General features: G+C 36.9%; 1 protein-coding gene across 1 annotated transcript; it reads left to right on the top strand.

Moving 5' to 3' along the window:
- The first annotated feature begins 2,320 nt into the window (after positions 1–2,320).
- Positions 2,321–17,374, top strand: avpr2aa (arginine vasopressin receptor 2a, duplicate a). Its single transcript, XM_083570531.1, has 6 exons — positions 2,321–2,839; positions 11,055–11,422; positions 12,641–12,886; positions 13,196–13,342; positions 15,033–15,708; positions 16,800–17,374. Exons 2-6 carry the CDS (start codon positions 11,057–11,059, stop codon positions 17,000–17,002), a joined length of 1,638 nt encoding a protein of 545 aa, XP_083426657.1. The 5' UTR covers positions 2,321–2,839; positions 11,055–11,056; the 3' UTR covers positions 17,003–17,374.
- The last annotated feature ends 1,418 nt before the right edge of the window (positions 17,375–18,792 follow it).

Below are 18,792 nucleotides of genomic sequence, written 5' to 3'. Positions count from 1 at the left end.
ACATCAGTGTACAGTATCATGAAATTTTTACTTGTCATGCCTCGAAACTACACATAACAATTCCTGACACACCATTCATTCGCCATTCAACCGCAAAAGATTTTTTTCCAAAGATTTCATGTACTGTATAATGTAAAAACTGGTTTGTGTAATGTTTTAAAAAGTGCCATATGTCCAACAGCGCAGTACAATAATAATAGATGTCTGTGTTTGAAAGTTTTGAAGTGTTCCTATTGAGATTATTGATGTGCATAAACTGCCTATGAATCTTGGTTTAAGTGCTAATTGTTCCAGAGCGTCTCCTTCACGAAGAAACTGTTGATATGCCAGGTAACTTTATCATATGTATACCTTTAATAAGAGAAAGAGAGAGCGTGTGCCGACAGCATGGGATGTTGCGTGTTTCTCTGATCACCCTTTTAGTGTTTCTGCTGTCTTTAAGGTTTCGGTGGTCTTAAATGTATTCTTCAGAATAAAAACATAGGAAAAGTCCATGTTTCATAAAGCAAAAGTAGAGTATAAAAGATTAGTGTTGAGAATCAGAATCAAAATCAGAATACTTTATTGTTCTCACAAGGAAATTGTTGGGTTGAAGTTGCTGACAGGTTAAAGTAAAATAAAGTATACGAAATGTAAAAGTAAATATACATATTATATTATATATCAAGTATAGATGCTGTACAATAAATGAATTTCCAATATTATTGAGATGTACTGTATGAAATATATGCAAGTTTTTGCACATGTAACAATCATTATTATTGTTTTTGCACTAAAATTATTGCACATAATTGCCCAAGATATTAACATTATATAAGTGTGGCACCGAAATCTATAACTATATCTATAGGAGTAGAGTAGAGTAAAGTAGAGCAGAGTAGAGTAGAACTTTATTGATCGCATAGGGAACTTTGGTTACATGGCCGTTCCTGTTTTTACCACAATGCTTTTGTAACACTTTTGTTCTCTATTTTGAGACCAATCATTGTGTGAACTTAATAATTCTTTCACAATCTGCTGTATGCATTATACTATCCATTGTGCTCATGTATTTTTTTCACACACTGAAACGTTTTGCTCGCTCCCCATGTCCATGTGTGTTTTTGTGTGCTTTTTTTTTTTTTCAAGTAAAATGCAAAAATGTAAATTAATGTGTATATGTGTACGATTCCGTCCCTGTGATACCACCCAGGGTTTGTTGACAATGAGCAGGATGAAATATTTACACCAGGATAGTATGAATGAATATGAATAAATGATGCCTTGTGTTTTTTCTTCCTTGTGTTAAGCTTCGGAGTCCAGTAGATATCTGATATCTTGAGCCTCAAGCAACTTCATGACATCTCTGTGTTTGTTCGGAACCCTTATACAATGGGTACAATTTTCAAATCTCTTCAGGATGGCCAAATCCACTGGGAATCCAGTTTCTAAAATTACTGACATTTAAGATCTACAAGCCTGCGCTATGTCCCTCCTGGCAAACTGTCTAATCGAATGACTTTCTTATGAATTGTCAAAAGCTGCCTGCAAATGTGCTTTGGGTCACTCAGCATCCCATGTAGCAAACTTAGGGTAGTAAAAAAAATCACCAGAGAAACCTTTTCATTCCCCCTAAGGAAATCAGTTTTATTTCTAGCCACTGGTGAGAACATCTGGGAAATTTGGCTTGGTGTGGTGGATTAACTCAAGATGGCTTGAGATCTTCATTGAAAAAAAAAAAAAAAAAAAAAAAAAAAAAAGAGTTAGGAAGACACAATATTGGCATCTTCTACTCTCATTTTGGTAGACTTTCAAAAAAAACCTGCTGGCAAACGATCGTGGACTGCTGGGTAATGTCACTTTGTGCATGCGAACACTGCAGTATTATGTCATAGACATATCTGTCAGATTGTGGAGAAAGGACAATAGGCGCTATGTGTTATTCTACCCCAAGAGAGCTGTTGCGCATAAGGTTACATGTGTCACCTCCTGTAGCGAATCACATATTCCACTTGTCTGGCACAACACGCCATTATGCTCTTGATCCAGGCCAGAGACAAGGATATGACGGCGGCTCTGAACCAGATTTACATCTCCTCTCATCCTTGTTTTCTCCTTCAGACCCACAACACATCCTTCTTCCAAAGTGGCTGCTCATTTGCTAAAAGAAATCAATCAGCTCCGAATAAATTCATTTAAAATTAACCATGCAAATCAGCAATCCCACATTACATAATGTGTAATGCTGATTTACTGGTTCCTCCTCTTCTCACAGATCAGGTATGTAGTTCACACCTGAGATGGTTTAAAGGAAGTATACACTGCAAACATAAATCACTGTGTTCTCAGCAGATTTAAACCTAAGAATATATTTGACCTTATACCTAGGATAGCTGTCAGGACGTTTGATGCTGGAGAGTTTGTAATAGTACACCTTTTTTTTTTTTTTTTAACTATTTCCTTTCAGAGAACCAGGGAGGGGAGGGAAGAGAGCGAGACAGAGCGAGAGAATGAGGGAGAGAGTGCAGTCTGAGCTCAAATTCAGTTGTATTAGTGCAGTAGTACCATTTCGACTGGGATATAGCCCAAGGACTTGTCCGAGCACTCCAGTCAACTGAAGGATATTTTGATTTGATATAATCTGGGATGACAACTGGATTCGCAAAAGCTTGAATCAGAACATGACCCAACGAGTTTTTTGGTTGATATTTCTGTTAGACTGCTGAAATAACACACCTCTCTTCACCAATCCTGTGGAAATCACGTGCACTGCATAAGGCTGGACAGGTAGACAGAGCGAGAAAGAAAAGGGTCATACCTGGTAACCATCAACAATCCCGGAACAAGACGAGCACAAACGGTAAGTTTGCTTTTGTCTTCTGTAGGCTAACAATGGAAAACTAATTCTTAATGCACTTCAAAAACTCATAAATTTTTGGTGGACAGGTGAGTAAATGCATATGTAGTATGACAGGTGACTATGTGGTTATACTGTATAATATTATAGGAATCCTTGGTGACCTGAAATACAATAGGACAATAATTAAAGATTCTTTTAAAAGGAGATAAAAAAAATAAATGCAATGTCCTTTCAAGGGTTTTTGAAAGACCGGCATGCACTTCAAAAAAATGCATCCCGGGTGTATTGTCGAATGCTGTCTGAGTAATGTAATTACTAAGTAATTACTGTGCAGTAAATAGTCACAGGTGCAAATTAGATAAGCATTAAAAATAACAAAAGATTAACCCGTAACATGGCAAAACCTTGGCACAATAATGCAAATTTGGTCCAAATGTGAGAATTATTGTTTCAAAATACCTTTACGTGTCACCTCTGTGAAATTTTGAGTAAAAAAAAAAAAACGTAACTATGCTTTATAAACCAGGTTGGAATAAAATACACTTCATCTTCCTGGATGTGACATTCTGTGCTATTGATTTATCTGTTTTAAGACATGACCTATAGACAGACCCATGATGACAACAGCTCATAAGGGGAACCTTCATTACGTAAAAGCTTTAGATCTAATCAGCTTTTTTATTTTGCTAGTGTCACTGTGACACTTATGTATTTACCTGCTCTACTTTCTAACCTAAAAAAAGAAAATAGGCTGGTTATTACCGGAAGATAAACAAGAGCTGGGTGGCATCGCAGTGCGCATTCTTTTTACCTGACAGTGAAGCATGTGATATTTTTTAAGGTTTCAGTGAATTTTTAACAAGTTTGTCTGAGGAAGTTCACTTATTCGAGCCAGCTGTATTGTATGACTCACGTGTAGGAGATTGACGTGACACGTGCTTGTCTAAAAGAAAAAAAAAAACTAATTAGTATTTTTTGTAAAGATGTTATTCATTCTAATTAATGTGTGATTATGAATTTTAATTTTTTATGCCATGTTCTTAGACAGAGTACGATTTAGCATTAAGTAAAGTAAAAAAAACAAACAAAAACAACAACAAAAAAAAAAAAAACAGGGAAGGGACAGATATTTGTCTAACCCTGTCTTGACCATGTGTACACAGCTTGTGCTAATGCTCTGCGCTGAGCGGGTGCATTGGAGTGCTATGTCATCAGTCATGCAGCGTTCAGAAGCGGCACTTAAAGCAGGCGGTCAGGTCAGGTTGGGTCAGGCTGAAAGATAATGTCTAAAATGTATCACGGTATATCACAGAGCCTGAATGCGCATATGCATGTCCTGTGAAAGACGGATGTCCTATCCAGGGTGTCTTCACGCATCACAATCCTGGGAAATCCCTGAGATAGAGCACTAATGATTAACTACTGATTAAAGATGTATTGCACCGTATTGTTAGCCAATAATCTCATTTGATAAACTTTGCCTAATCTACAGTATTACGCTTAAATATTGAATATCAAGATCGTTATCATGATTCAAATATAATTACTTGCTACTAAGTGGGAAAGCCGTGTTTATATTGCCTTTATAAAACTGTCACACCCAATTCAAACACTGGCAAGAACCGTGACCCAATCGTTTCCCACACTGCCTTGTGCCACCGTATCAGTTGCTTTATCAGAGCATTAAGTAAAACCCTTCAGTGTGTTGTCATTTGTGCTGAAACGTTCAGAGAGCTCGTATTTGAGAGACCTCAGCGAATAAGTCATCTGAACTACAAAAAGAAAAAAGAAAAGAAAGCAGACGGAGGTGCATCACTCCAAACTTTGAGGTAAAAGTCAGACACTGAGCAGAAACAATCAGCACACACATGAGGAACTCACATTGCATGCAGCAGCTCTTAGCAAATGTCCTTCAGAAGAACCGTGAGATGGTCCAGCTGCAGAGCCGAACAGCTTTCTGCTGTACAGCTAATGAAACACTTCTCATTTGTTATGTTCAGACAGCGCTCTGCCTCTGAACGCAGACTTTGTTTACTACTTTCTGTAGCCATTTGACTCGACAAACGGCTTTACTGAAGGGTAAAAGATGCAGCTGTGACCAAAACTTTGTGAACCCTCTGTTAATAAACAGCCTATGCACCATTTTTATTGGACAAATGGTTTAAGTCACCAGTCATCAGCTGCTGGACCAAGGTTTGGACCAAGAAAAATATTTCGGCAGATCGAAATGAAAACTTGAAAAAAAATCTGGAGTTGTTTTACATTTTCTTTTTTACGTAATAGTTTAACGATTCAGGTTTTTAAAACATGAACATTTTTAACATTTTGTCTTATGGCTTATTTATGTAAGTGTTTTTTTATATACCACAGGGCAATTTATCAATTTATTATTACTTTTCATATATACAGATTTTTTTTTATTATTATTTTCAAAATTACTTAAAAGCACTGACTTCGATTATTATTTTGAATCATGATTAGAAAATTAACTATGCATTTATTTTTTGTTTATTCTCCGATTCTCATTCAGAACAGAAAGTGTGTTGTGTAACATGAGGCTCCGTCGGGAGACAAAAACATAACCACATCAAAACGATGTGTATTTATAGTCACAAACTAACAGTTAATGGTTCAGCATTAAAAGGTAACTATTGTGGCTGTTTAACCATTTTACTTGCTTAGAGCTCGACATGCAAAGCATTGCATGTACAGGATCTGGACCTTTTTGTGTTAAAACTTTCTGAAAAGAAATTTAGCACATCTGATGAGAAGTACACAAAGCGTCAAATGCTATACTTAAAGCCTGTGTTTATGGATTCATGTAGCTACTGCAAAAAAATTCTCATAATATTCATCAGACCAGCAGAAATTTTACCAAATCTTTAATCAATTCAGTTTCAGTGAAACTTCACCAAATGTAGTCTTCAGATTCCTGTTCTTGCCGAACAGGAGTTGAAACCAGTGCATTCTCTTTTGTGCATTCTTTTTTTTTTTGAATGTTTTTTTCCCACACCATTTGGTTTCAACTCTACAGACAGTTGTCTAAATCCAAAAATATGAACCTGGAACCAACAACCAAAGTCTAGCTAAATAGAGACAACAAGTTTTTGACCCGAATCTACATGATTTTATACACTGGCTAATTTAATCATCGCATGAAAAAATAAAAATATATTTGATCATGCTGTTTAAAGTGAACTTGGAGAAGAAATGAATGAATGAATGAATGAATATTTTGATCCCTTGGAAACTGATCATTTTCCTGTGAAGCTCTTCTTTGTTATTTGTGTGAAAAAAGGTAACAACAAAAAAAGGGTAACAACAAAATCAACAAAGGAGTTGTCTTTTCTGAACCAATCTTCCACTGGTGTCCAGGATCGTCTTCTTCTGTTGCCTGTTAGTTAGTTTAATTTAATTCTATTCAGTTCAATTCAATTATTTTTATTTATATAGCACTTTTAACAATGGACATTGTCTCAAAGAAGCTTTACAGAGTTAAAGTGGTTATGAAGTTCTGTAACATAGTGTATAGGTTTAGTGCCTATACTGTAAGTTTGTTCCACATAATTGTAAGCTTATCTGTAATGAGCAAGCCAGTAAGTTATAATGTATATGTAATAGTTGGCAGTTTTAAGGGAAAGCACCCGTGCAGAACGCCAGCCAGGTTTGTAGACCAGTGAACAGTGCAGTTTTTAGCATTGTCACCTCATAGGCCACCTTCAGGATCGAAATCATGGATTTAAGATCTGCAAAGTTTTGGATGTTCTCCTCATGTTACTGTATGTTTTCTCACAGTTCTCCAGTTTCCTACAAAAAAAAATCCAAAAACACACAGTTAGGTGGATTGGCTATGTTAAATTCACCCTGAGTGTGAGTCCAGGGGTATATTCTTCCACTGGACACACCACAACCCTTCACTTAAAGCAGTTATTGAACATGAATGGTGAAGATGAATCATTTCAGTGATTAAAAGGGAATATGTTCTTTATAGGTAAGTTTGTCCCTGATGAGCAAGCCGGTGGCGACTCAGAAATTTCAGAAATTGCTTCCAAACTGTATAAACAATGCCATTGATAACAAAAAGGAACTAATACTTGTTCTAATAAAGAAAAACATTTTGGAACAAGTTGAAGTTCACAATAGTTTAAAAGGGTTTACGACTTTACAAGAAACCAGTGCCATTGACGTTTCCTGTATGCCTTCTGGGTTTTAACGCTTCTTCATCTCCTCACCCTTCCTGTGCACACCCATGATTTTTCTGTCTGCGCCTGTGTTTAATTGTCTCATTTGGCCTCATCAGTCTCTACACTTATCCCACTTTGTTTGTCTGGCTCTGATGAAAATTTACTGAGCTGTTTGTTGAATGCGCTCGGTCTGTGTGTTAACTGCGCCTTTGTGTTTCAAACCTAGTCAGTTTTTTCTTTTCTTGGTTTTGCTGTTCCTGTGTGTTTCTTAGTTCAATTGACCTTTCTTGCCTCCCTTCATTCCTTAACCCCTTTACTGACCTTGGATTTCATGTGTAGCCTTTTCTTCTTTCGGTAACATCTTTAGGGTTGGCCTTTGGCTTGCTTTGTGTTTTACAGATTTTGAATTTACCGTTCACTCCAATCCATAAGTGCTCCTTATGTACCATATCCTGACATGGCATGTGTCTTGTAGCCTGGAAACCTGATGACTCAAAAGTGGTAGCTGATCAAATGTGATGTAATAATTTATGGTAAGCGAATTCTTCGCTAGTTACGGGAGTTAATTAAGACTACAAGAAACCGTCTTTACGCCATCGATCAAAAAATACAAGTCACTGAAAAAAAGTGTGTTTGCTTGTTCTGTCCTCAGCTTGCATCTTAAAAGATGTTGTTTGAGGCTGCCATATTTGTTTTATATCTTTTAATGTGTTAAAAAAAAAGGCTTTGTGTCAAGCAAAATCATTTTATAATTCAATTTCTAGTTTTGTCATTCTATCTGCATTTTTGTTGTAACTTCTACTTCATTTGTATAATATTATAAAGTCTTTACACTTAACTTATTTATTCAATTTTTATTCTTCAACCTGTTAATTTCAACTTTTCATTTTTATATTCTATTATATATCTGTTAATATGTCTGTAATTGTATTGTGTATAGTTATGTACACTATATGTGCAATAGTTTGTGGACAATTGACAATAAGTTGTGAATTTTCATCCCATTCTATATTTAGTCCCCATTTGCTATTTGGAAGATGTTCCACTAGATTTTAAACTGTGCTTGTGGACATTTGTGCTCATTCAGCCACAAGGGTATTAGCAAAAATGTATGTAGAGTGAGGACATCTGGGGTGCAGTCAGTGTTCCAATTTATCCCAAAGGGTAATGTTAGAACTTTACATCACTCTGCTCACGATCTTCCACTCCAACCTATGTAAAGTAAATCTTCATGTAGTGTGCACTGTGCACAGGGCTGTTGTGATGCTGTAACAGGTATGAGTTACCTAGTTCAAGTGAAGACAGCATAAACGTGTGTGTCTTCCGCTTTGTGGTAACCGTCGGGGAAAAAACATATATGGCTGGGAAAGTCAGGTGTCCCAATACTGTTTATATCGTGTAGTGACAAATAAAATTAGAATTTGCTTCTGAAAAGGTTATTTTTCAATATCGCAGGTGGTGATATTTGGAAGCTTGAACTGTAGTTACAGTATCAAGGTAAAGTTCATAAGCAGTAACTCTTTTACCTCCAAGACGAGTGTAAATGAAAAACTAAAGGCTTTTTCCAGGAATCCAAGTTACTGTTTTATTCCACTGCTGCATTGTCTGTCAAAGAAAACCTAGAAAGTAAATCACCAACTTCCTAAAAATAATAATAGGCATGCATACCCAGATTGGTTTCTAGGCACTCCATCAAGAATGCAGGACTGACAGCTAAGGGAGTAGAATGTCCAAAGTGCTGTGTGCGTTGATGAGACAGACTTCTTAGAAAGATATATGTGCAGAAATAAACAATGCATACCAAGAGTGAAACCTTACTCCGGGGGGCCACTGAAATGTACAGTAGATAAAGTTCTATAGCAGGCAGTCGGTCTGTTATCTACAACTACAACAAAAGAAGTTGTCATGCAAGATTCAAAACACAGGGGGTAAATCAACACCAGAGTGTTTCAAGAACAAAAGGTTTACACACACACACACACACTCACACACACACACACACACACACACACACACACACACACACACACACACACACACACACAGGTTCAGTACACATTTGTATGCGAATGCAATCATTTTAACTTGCAGAACATAATTTTAAGTGTTAAATATTAGAATTTTGTAAGTATGAGTTTTAAGAGAACTTTAAGTGGCAGACCGCAACTTTGTTCACTCTCCTTTCCGCACTTTAGGTGTGTTTTTAAATTATTATTCAACTTGTAAACATACCCAACAATGCCAGGGGTATAAAAACTTAACTAGCGCAGTGTCACTATGGCTACACACTCCATACCGGAAATAACATTTGTTTTGTGCATACATGAAATCCCCATAGCGCTAGTGTTAGCCGCTAACCAGGAAGTGGCTACAGCTATGGATTCTTTAGCGTTTTCATATCCAGCTTCAAGAATTTCGCTTAAAATGAGAAACACACACACACACACACACACACACACACACACACACACACACACACACACACACACATACTTACATGTCTGTATTATTATTATTTATTTAATTTATTTTGATCAATTCAATTTGTGCCAATTTAAATGATTACTCAATTTAATCAATATAATGAAGTGTATTGCATTAATTTGATTTACACAATTTTATTTTTATAAAATTGTATTAAACATAATTTTATATATTATTTAACCGAGCAATTATTCAAAATAGTTATAATAATAATAAATTCATAAGAATAAATTAAGTTAGTAAAAAAATGACAAGCATTCTTCCCCTAACCATAGCGAAATTGAACTGAACTATAACTTAAAAACCGAGGTAGGTACCGAACCCTGAATTTTGTGTAACGTTACACAATCGTTATGTCATCTATCTATCTATCTATCTATCTATCTATCTATCTATCTATCTATCTATCTATCTATCTATCTATCTATCTATCTATCTATCTATCTATCTATCTATCTATCTATCTATCTATATATATATATATATATATATATATATATATATGAATGGCCAAGGGTTCTTTCTTCAATCACACTGACATCCTGTGGCATGATCTGAAGCAGGCCATTGAAGCAAGACGTCCTAAAATTATATACAAACCGAAACAGATTTGTATAATAGAACGTGCCAAAATACCTCCTAATTGCAGCACAGGAATGATCAGCAGCTACAGAAAGCATTTGGTTGAGTTTACCGCCAGTAAAGATCATAGTTCCAATAGTTGGCTAATATTGAGTGCGTCTACTTTTTCTTCACTCAATAGGCTTGATTGTTTCAAAACACTTTTTTGGTGCATCTACGGCACTGAAAAAGATGTCTGCTCTTGCTGTTAAATCGAGAATATAAAGGCTTTATTTATCCTGATCTAGAGGAAAAATCATATCATATTTCCCATGTCTAAATCAAGATTGGTTTAAACACAGTTAATATAAATGCATGGGTGGAGGGTTAAATTTGTGCTGAAGGTTCAATTGGGAATATAAAGAGGAGGTTTGTCTCTGTTTAAGCCTTTGTGAGAACTCAAGTCAGTCCTCAGGGGGGCAATTTTTTCCTGCATATTCATAATGGCAGATTTGTGAGTCTTCCACAGATGGTAACATTTTGGGAAGGAGGCCCTTGGAAATTAGGAGAGAGAGAAAGAGAGAGAAAGAAAGATAAGAGAGAGAGAGAGAGAGAGAGAGAGAGAGAGAGAGAGAGAGAGAGAGAGAGAGAGAGAGAGAGAGATTATTGTGACATCAGGACATCATAACAAATGCACAAATCCAATGATAGCTAAGGATCATTTTGTAAAAAAGGCTTTTCTTACAACAATCTATAATCTTTTCTAATCAGAAATCAGACATTACTTCATGTAACACTACTTACACACTTTTTAATCAATAAGGGTTTGTTTAACTTTGATACACCAGATACACCAAGCTATCAAACTAACTGGCCAGACCGAAAACTGCCACTTGTATTCTTAAAGCTTCAAGCGGTCACCAGTGCAGCTGATCTGTTGCATGTTCCATAAATCCAGCAATGTAAAATTGCCATTTGTCCCACAGGCATGGAGAATGCTGCAGCAGAACCAACTTGGCATGGACCTGAAGCAGGCACAGAATCTGCGTGGAACTCCTATACAACTCCCTCCCGTGAAAACAGTGGACAAAACGGCTCGTATGGTGGCGGATCGTATTTCTGGCTGCTTCAGAACAGCTCAGCGGGGACCACTAATGCCCCGCTTCCAGCCAGGGTCCGGAACATGGCACTGGCGCAGGCTGAAATCGGCATCCTGAGCTTGGTCCTGGCGCTCACCACGCTGAGCAACGGCTTTGTGTTGTGGGTTCTGCTAAGGAGACGCAAGCACAATGCACCCATGCACCTTTTCATGGTTAACCTCTGTATAGCTGACTTGGTAGTGGCCTTTTTTCAGGTGGGCTTCACTAGAGATCATCTTTTCTTGAATACATCATAATACACACTCACACACATATATGTCAGCATATTTGATTCAGGATAGTTTTTTAGCACATTTTTGAATAATCTCATTTCTTTCAAGCTGGAGAGTAATAATTGTGGCCTGCACAAAATTATTGGCGCCCGCTCTGGGCCACGAATCAGACAAATTAAGACAGCAAATCCATTAATTTAAACCGTCAGTTTAAGAAAAAATCATCTTGGTAAAGTGAGTCATAAGGTCTATTGCTTAGCAAAAGTTTGTTTGTTTGTTCTGGTGTTTAATACACCATCAAATAATACGCCACCAAACCACAATATTGGTTTAAACCACAGATTTCTTTAATTTAAGCTCAGACTTTTTTGATGGCCACAGAGTTCTCATTTTTAAAGAATGGAATACATAGGGGATGAAACACAATGGCATTAGTGCTGTTGTAGGAAAAAAAACATCTGGATGGCGTGATGCTGTTACCATCACATTTAAGTGTATGCCACGAAAAATTATTTACACCACAACAATCTGAGGTTGTTTACACTCATTTAATTGACGGACAACACGTCATACTTTCCATCTCTCCTTTTATAAATACGTCCGATGCTGTGGAACATTCAACATTTTATTCCATTTTTTTTCCCCAAAGTGGAAAGTGTACTGTTCCAATGCCACGATACCTGAGACTCCCTTCTTGAAGAAAGCAATATTACATAATAAACTTTTTTTTCTAAAAGAAAAAAAAACACATTTTAATATATTACTAGTCTTATGTAATGCATCAACTAAAGAAGTTCATGTACATGTTCATGTAGGCTTATATATGATGCTATATTTAATGTATATGTTTAAACAAAATTCAGAAATAATTGAATTTGTATGCTATACTGGTCAAGATGTTGCTGCATTAGTCATCACAGTACATTACAGGACATTTGTGGCATCTATGTATGGTATTTTATTAAAAATTTGCAACAAGGTATTTAACATACTATATATAAATTGGAGTAAATTGTGTTTTTAAATTTTTTGATAAATTAAAAATCTCAATTAATGTTCTAGCAGCTTCATGCCATCTACAAAAAAATCTGAAATAGTAACCAAATACAATAAAATATGGTTTGAACAAATAATATATTGTAAAAAAAAAAATACAACAAATAAAATAAAGATTCACCCTCTTACATTCCTACCCTCCAGGTTCTCCCTCAGCTGGTATGGGACATTACAGAGAGGTTCCAGGGGCCTGATGCACTGTGCCGCTCAGTGAAGTACATGCAAATCGTGGGCATGTTTGCATCCTCCTACATGATAGTGGCTATGACAGTAGACCGCCATTACGCCATATGCTGCCCCCTTCAGGCCTACAGACTAGGGGCAATCTCACGCTGGAACACACCCATCATGGTGGCCTGGGGTCTGTCTCTTGTACTTAGTGTACCGCAGGTATGTGAGTGCACTCGACTTTTTAGTGACCTACGTAATTGAGAAACATGTCTAAATGCATACATCGTATATTCTCAGTTTGGTATTAATTGCTATTATGACAAATATTTCGAAATATTATTATATAGTAGCTCATAATTGGCACATAAAAATGTCCTATATTTTTATTCGGGGTATTGAATCAGTGGAAGGTGTAATGTAATGTAATACTGACTACAGAAAACAGTTGCTGTCTGGGGTAACACTAGCCTTACATTTTATTGCACTTAGTACCATATTTCGCTGATGAAACCACTTGTCTTTCCTTAGGTGTTCATTTTCTCCAGGTCTGAAGTAGGGAAAGGGGAATTCGAATGTTGGGGACACTTTGCCGAGCCATGGGGTCTGAAAGCTTATGTGACATGGATGACTCTGGCTGTCTTCATCCTTCCTACCTTCATCATCACAGTGTGCCAGGTAATAGAACTCTTCTTGAATCCTCTGCGGTTGCTGTCAGAGGGCAAAACCATTCTCCATAGATTTGTAACTTAAGTGTTGATAATACAGTCATGAGGTATCTAATGAGGTAATTAACTTGACCATAATTATATTATCCACAGAGGAATGATTGCTTTACAGGCAGGTAAATTAAAGATAAAGCTACAGGATTTTACAGACAGTGTCTCAAAGCACATCATGCACACTAATGTATGATAATAAAACCCATAATGTACTGTACTACATTGTCTCAACATACTACTTAGTAGTCGTGTGTTGTGAGGACAAAAAGTGTTTTATTGCCAACTCAATATTTCAGAAGTTCTGTGAGAATGACTATACATAACATATGGATGTAACTGTTAGAAGTCTAAAGAGTATCCAATACAAAGCAACACATCTCAACCAAAGCATGTCTTTCAGCGAGAATTAGCCTGTTGTCCAGCTACAGTAGCATGACCTTATTGTGTTCATTCTGCAGCATTGTGAACTGCAAATAACCTACAGAACAAACTATTTGGCTACGGTTTGCTAGCTAGCTAAAATGTACAAGCCCCTTAGCCTCTTGTCACTCTCCAAAGTATAGAAGTAATCAAACTTTCTAATGCTTGCTAGCTAGATAAAAGGAGTGTAGATACTTGAAACTTCTAATGCTTGATGGTTTTCTGTGTTTGTTTTGTTTTCCAGCCTGTCAAACGCATTTGGTATTAGCCATCTAGCGAAAAATCATACTGGCAAAACAGAGTGCTTGAATACGTTACTAGCTTTTCATCATATTCCTTTTTCTTTAGCAAGGTTTATTTCAAGACCTTCATAACTATAATACTGAAACATCTCAAATATTTTGTGTGGCATAACATTTATCTTGTAATCTTGTAATTATCTTCATTTTTGAGAAAACTAGCCATTTTCTAAATATACATTAAATTACATTAAATAGCTATTTGCTATTTCTTTAGACTTATTTCTTTTAATGATATTTTCATGTTGTTGCAACTAGACATTAAAATATCTTTTGACCATTTTATGATTATTTTATGTAAAGGCTATATTATTTAATTCATGACTTGTTTTGATAAGGAAAAAACAAAAAGTGTTGGCCTCATATTTTTATTCCCAACTGCAATTAATGTTAAATTGATTTGATCAGTGACATACTGTTCTTTCATTTATTCTCATCATCTCAGTCAGACTTGTTGTAGATCTTGAGCTTATCCTTGGAAAATTGGATGTGAGTTGGAAATACACCCTGGATGAGACTCGAGTCCATTGCAGGGCAACCATGCACACATACATTTACATGCTTATTTACACCTACGGGCAATTTTCAGTACAGTAGTTTATCTATACATACAGGAATTTTTTTTTTTTGCAAATGGGAGGAAATCTGAGATCTCCAGGAAAAAACATGTAAATGGAAAAACATGCAGGCCTCCTCGCAACATTGGTAAACAATCTCTAAGCATGTTAAACAAAGCCAAGTGACTAAGCGGGCTATCGTGTGACATCCTAGCAACTTCCAAGTACTCCCAGAAGCATTTTACCTACGAAAGTCAAATGGAAAATAGAATAGATAAAAACATTGAAAAAAGACACCCTTTATATTTTAATTGATCTAATAAAAAGTCATATCCTCTAGCTAACACTGACGCAACTGTGTTCCTCCCAGGTGCGAATTTTTAGGGAAATCCATGACAACATCTACCTGAAGTCGAAGCGGGTGGTGTCGGCCGACTCGAAGAGAAATTTAGTTCTCTTCAGAATACCCAGTCTGCGAAATCAGAACGACAAAAGCAGAGAAAAAGAAAGAGGAAGAGGATCCACATTGAAAGATTCCAGAAGAGGATTCCATCGGAGGAATAAAAGTGACTCATCCCAGTCATTCTGCAATGCTCGTGACTCCCAGCATACACTGCAGCCAGACTGCTGCAACTGTCTCTTTCAGAACAGTCAGGGTACACATGAGCTACAATACAACACTAAGTCCCCTGATGTACTGCATCCCACACTCACCCACACACACTCTACCATAAATCAGAGCAACTCAGCAGTTCACGGGCCTCTTCCTGAAGGTGCTGCTGATTGTTATCAGACTTCCATGGATTACTCTGAGCCCTACGCCAAGTCATTTGAGACCCCTATGAAGAGTTGTAATTCAGTTCCTTCTGTCAGGGCTTCGGTGTCCATTTCACGCCCGGTGACTCCTCCCCCTCCGGGTGTATCCAGGGCAATGTCCAAAACACTGAGGATGACCTTAGTCATAGTGCTGGTCTATACCATGTGCTGGTCACCCTTCTTTACAGTGCAGCTCTGGGCCGCTTGGGACCCAAACCCACCAGATCAAGGTGAGTCCACTAATTGAACCTTTAAATCTCATCACATACCTTTTCTGCCATATGTGGTTCTTCTCAAAACCTCGAAACCTTGTGGGTTGTTCCCACAATGCTGGAGGCACACAATAGTTTATAACGTCTTTGGATGCAGTATGACACACATTTTCATTAACTTGTAACTTGGAAACCCACAAGCACACTCCATAATTTAGTGGAAAATCCTCCCAGAAGAATTCCCAGCAAATTGGGTCTAAATGTATAATCCGATGCTCAAAAAGCACATACCGTACTTATGACCAGGTGTCTGCAAACTTTTGGCAGTATAGTGTATAACAAAATATTGCAAGATGATTCACTGAATGTGAAGTCAAATATACACCCACCAAATTAATGTCACCTAAAATATACATTCAATAATTGGTTAATACTGCAATGCATTACCCCACCCCCCCTTTTCCAATGCATACCAGAGCCAATAAATCACCATGCATTTGGCAATATGTTGTTTCAGGGACAGATTAGTAATAATAGAGTCCTGAGCAGAAACCTAAGCAGGGCTTCTTCTTACCATCCTGCTTCACATGGACCAATGCATGGAGCCATGACTGCCCTCTCAGCCTAACATATGCAATATGAACAAGCGCTATCTTGAAAGACAGCACTGACAGCATGTTGAGTCTTCCCTGGCCAAGTTTTTTTTTTAATCTGACCCAGTACCAAGGTGTGTTCCTTGTAAAAAAAAAAAAGAAAAAAAAAAGGTTAGGTTATTTATTCCAACCAAGCAAAAGACACATGTTAAAGTCTAGTGAAAGACATCTGGTGGAATCAGGTGTTTTCTCTAGCTTGAAATTCTATACCCACACCAGATCACAAGACTGGGTCTTGTTTGGGTTTTTAAATGACCTTTTTAGCTCCATACAACAGCTAGGACTTATACAATAATAATATAATGCCCTATCCAGGGAAATTTAATTTGTAAAAATGATAATTGAGACAACAAGTAAAAAAAGTGCCTGTCTTTTATAGTAAAATATATAAATATATAAATTCAGTATCTGCATACAACCCATCTATCTCTCTGCTTCTGTCTCTCTCTCTCTCAGGGGTGGCATTTACTATCCTGATGCTGCTGGCCAGCTTGAACTCCTGCACGAATCCCTGGATCTACACCGCCTTTTCCAGCAGCGTCTCTCATGAACTCGTTTCCCTTCTGCATTGCCGGCCTCTAATGGCTCGCAGGGGCTCTGTACCTGATGACTCTAGTGCTATACACACTACCAGCACCACCAAGGACTACCCGTTCTGAGCCACTGACACACACACACACACACACACACACGGGTGAGCTGATTTACAAATTAGAGCCAAGCAGCAGACAAAAGAAGATGAGCCATGCAACGAGAGATTTACTGTCGGGAGATATCGTGCTTGATTGGCCTAATCGCATTGTGGAATTTACCACAAAGGCCAAGTAGGACACAAACATGAAGTGAAGAACATAGTCATGATGGGAACAATAAGATAAATGTTATGTCATGTCTACAAAAACATGGAGATACTTGAGACACTTCACTCTGAACATATGAAGAGCATATCATTATTTTTTAAACACTACATTTTAAAAGAACTAGATATATATATATATATATATATATATATATATATATATATATATATATATATATATATATATATATATATATATATATATATATATATTTATCAAATCAAAAAACTCCTAAACCAAGAGCATGTGAAGACTGCTTAAGAATTCTTGATGGAAAAAAGCGAAATCATGCCTTACCAAGTCTTTTGCCCCAGTCATTCCCGAGCATCATTTATCACTCTGTTGTTACTCCTTATCAGTCTTTCTGCTACAAAAAAACTCTCACTTTTGAGCTTGATGGAAAGCATCAGTGAGAAGAATGACTCCGGCATTGGAAACTCCATCAAAGAGACATGAGAAAGTGGCGATGAATGATGTAATAAACAAGAAATGAATGCACATGGAATATGGATAGAGAGAGAAAAGAAAGCAGCGTAAGATACAAGTTACACAAGAACTACACACTGAAGACATCAGGGATAATTGGGTTTGAATCACAGTTTATTTAACAAACACAATACCAGTGTTGCACCAGTTTATCTCATGTAGTATTACACGGGATCTTTAGCTTGACTGTTTTGAAGACATCTGTGGGATATTCTTTCACATACACTCTCTGTTGTATGATTTATTGGACCATGCAGCCTTTGTAAACATAATCTAATGAAGTGGTTCCCAATATTTTTGTTTTAGCAATAAGTACCCCATTACTCCATCATTAACCTTATCAAGTGTCCCTTCATTGAGACTAAATGAAAGAATAAAAGGTTATGAAATAATGGATTAATTAAATGTATTTTACATTGAGAACTTAATGAGACAGCTGTATATCATATCTATCAACTGCATCAGCACTTTGGTAGAAAAGAGGCCACATGCAAATTGCATTTTCGAACTTAAGACAGTGTCCATAAGCTGTCAAGCAATGAAAAAAAACTTACATTTCCATCTTCACATCTTCTCTGTCACAGATTGAATTTCTTCAAGAATCCATTCAGACATACACTATATGAACAAAAGTACTGAGACACCTGACTTTTCCAGCCATATGCAGTTCTTTCTCTAACTATTATCACAAAGATGGAGGCACACAACTGTATGAGATATTTTTTTGATGTGGTAGTGGCCTGCTATAAAGCTTTCACTTCAACCATACCGAACACCGTTGGAATGAATTGGAACACCGACTGCACCTCAGTCCTCCACACTTTAAATCAGTACCTGACAAAGTGTTGATGTTTGGATGTTGGTTCTTTTTACTTTCCTTTGAAGGTTTCTCCAGAGTTTAAATTTAGAGTTTTACTACTATTTGGAAAAATTGCAGCCAACTTTTTCAATCATTTATCGCTTTCTGTTGATGTAGAAGTGTAACAGTTAACACAAACCAAAAGGGAAACTGAGTAAATGGCAGTAAATATATTAAAATAATGAATTGCATACCTGAATAGTATTCAAATACTATTAGTAAAAAATAGCAACAAAAAAATAAA

This window comes from Silurus aristotelis (genome assembly GCF_946808225.1).
Source record: "Silurus aristotelis genome assembly, chromosome: 19".
In the NCBI taxonomy this organism is placed as follows: Eukaryota; Metazoa; Chordata; class Actinopteri; order Siluriformes; family Siluridae; genus Silurus; species Silurus aristotelis.
The sequence above is the reverse complement of the archived record's forward strand: the minus strand, read 5'-3'. Positions and strand labels throughout refer to the sequence as shown.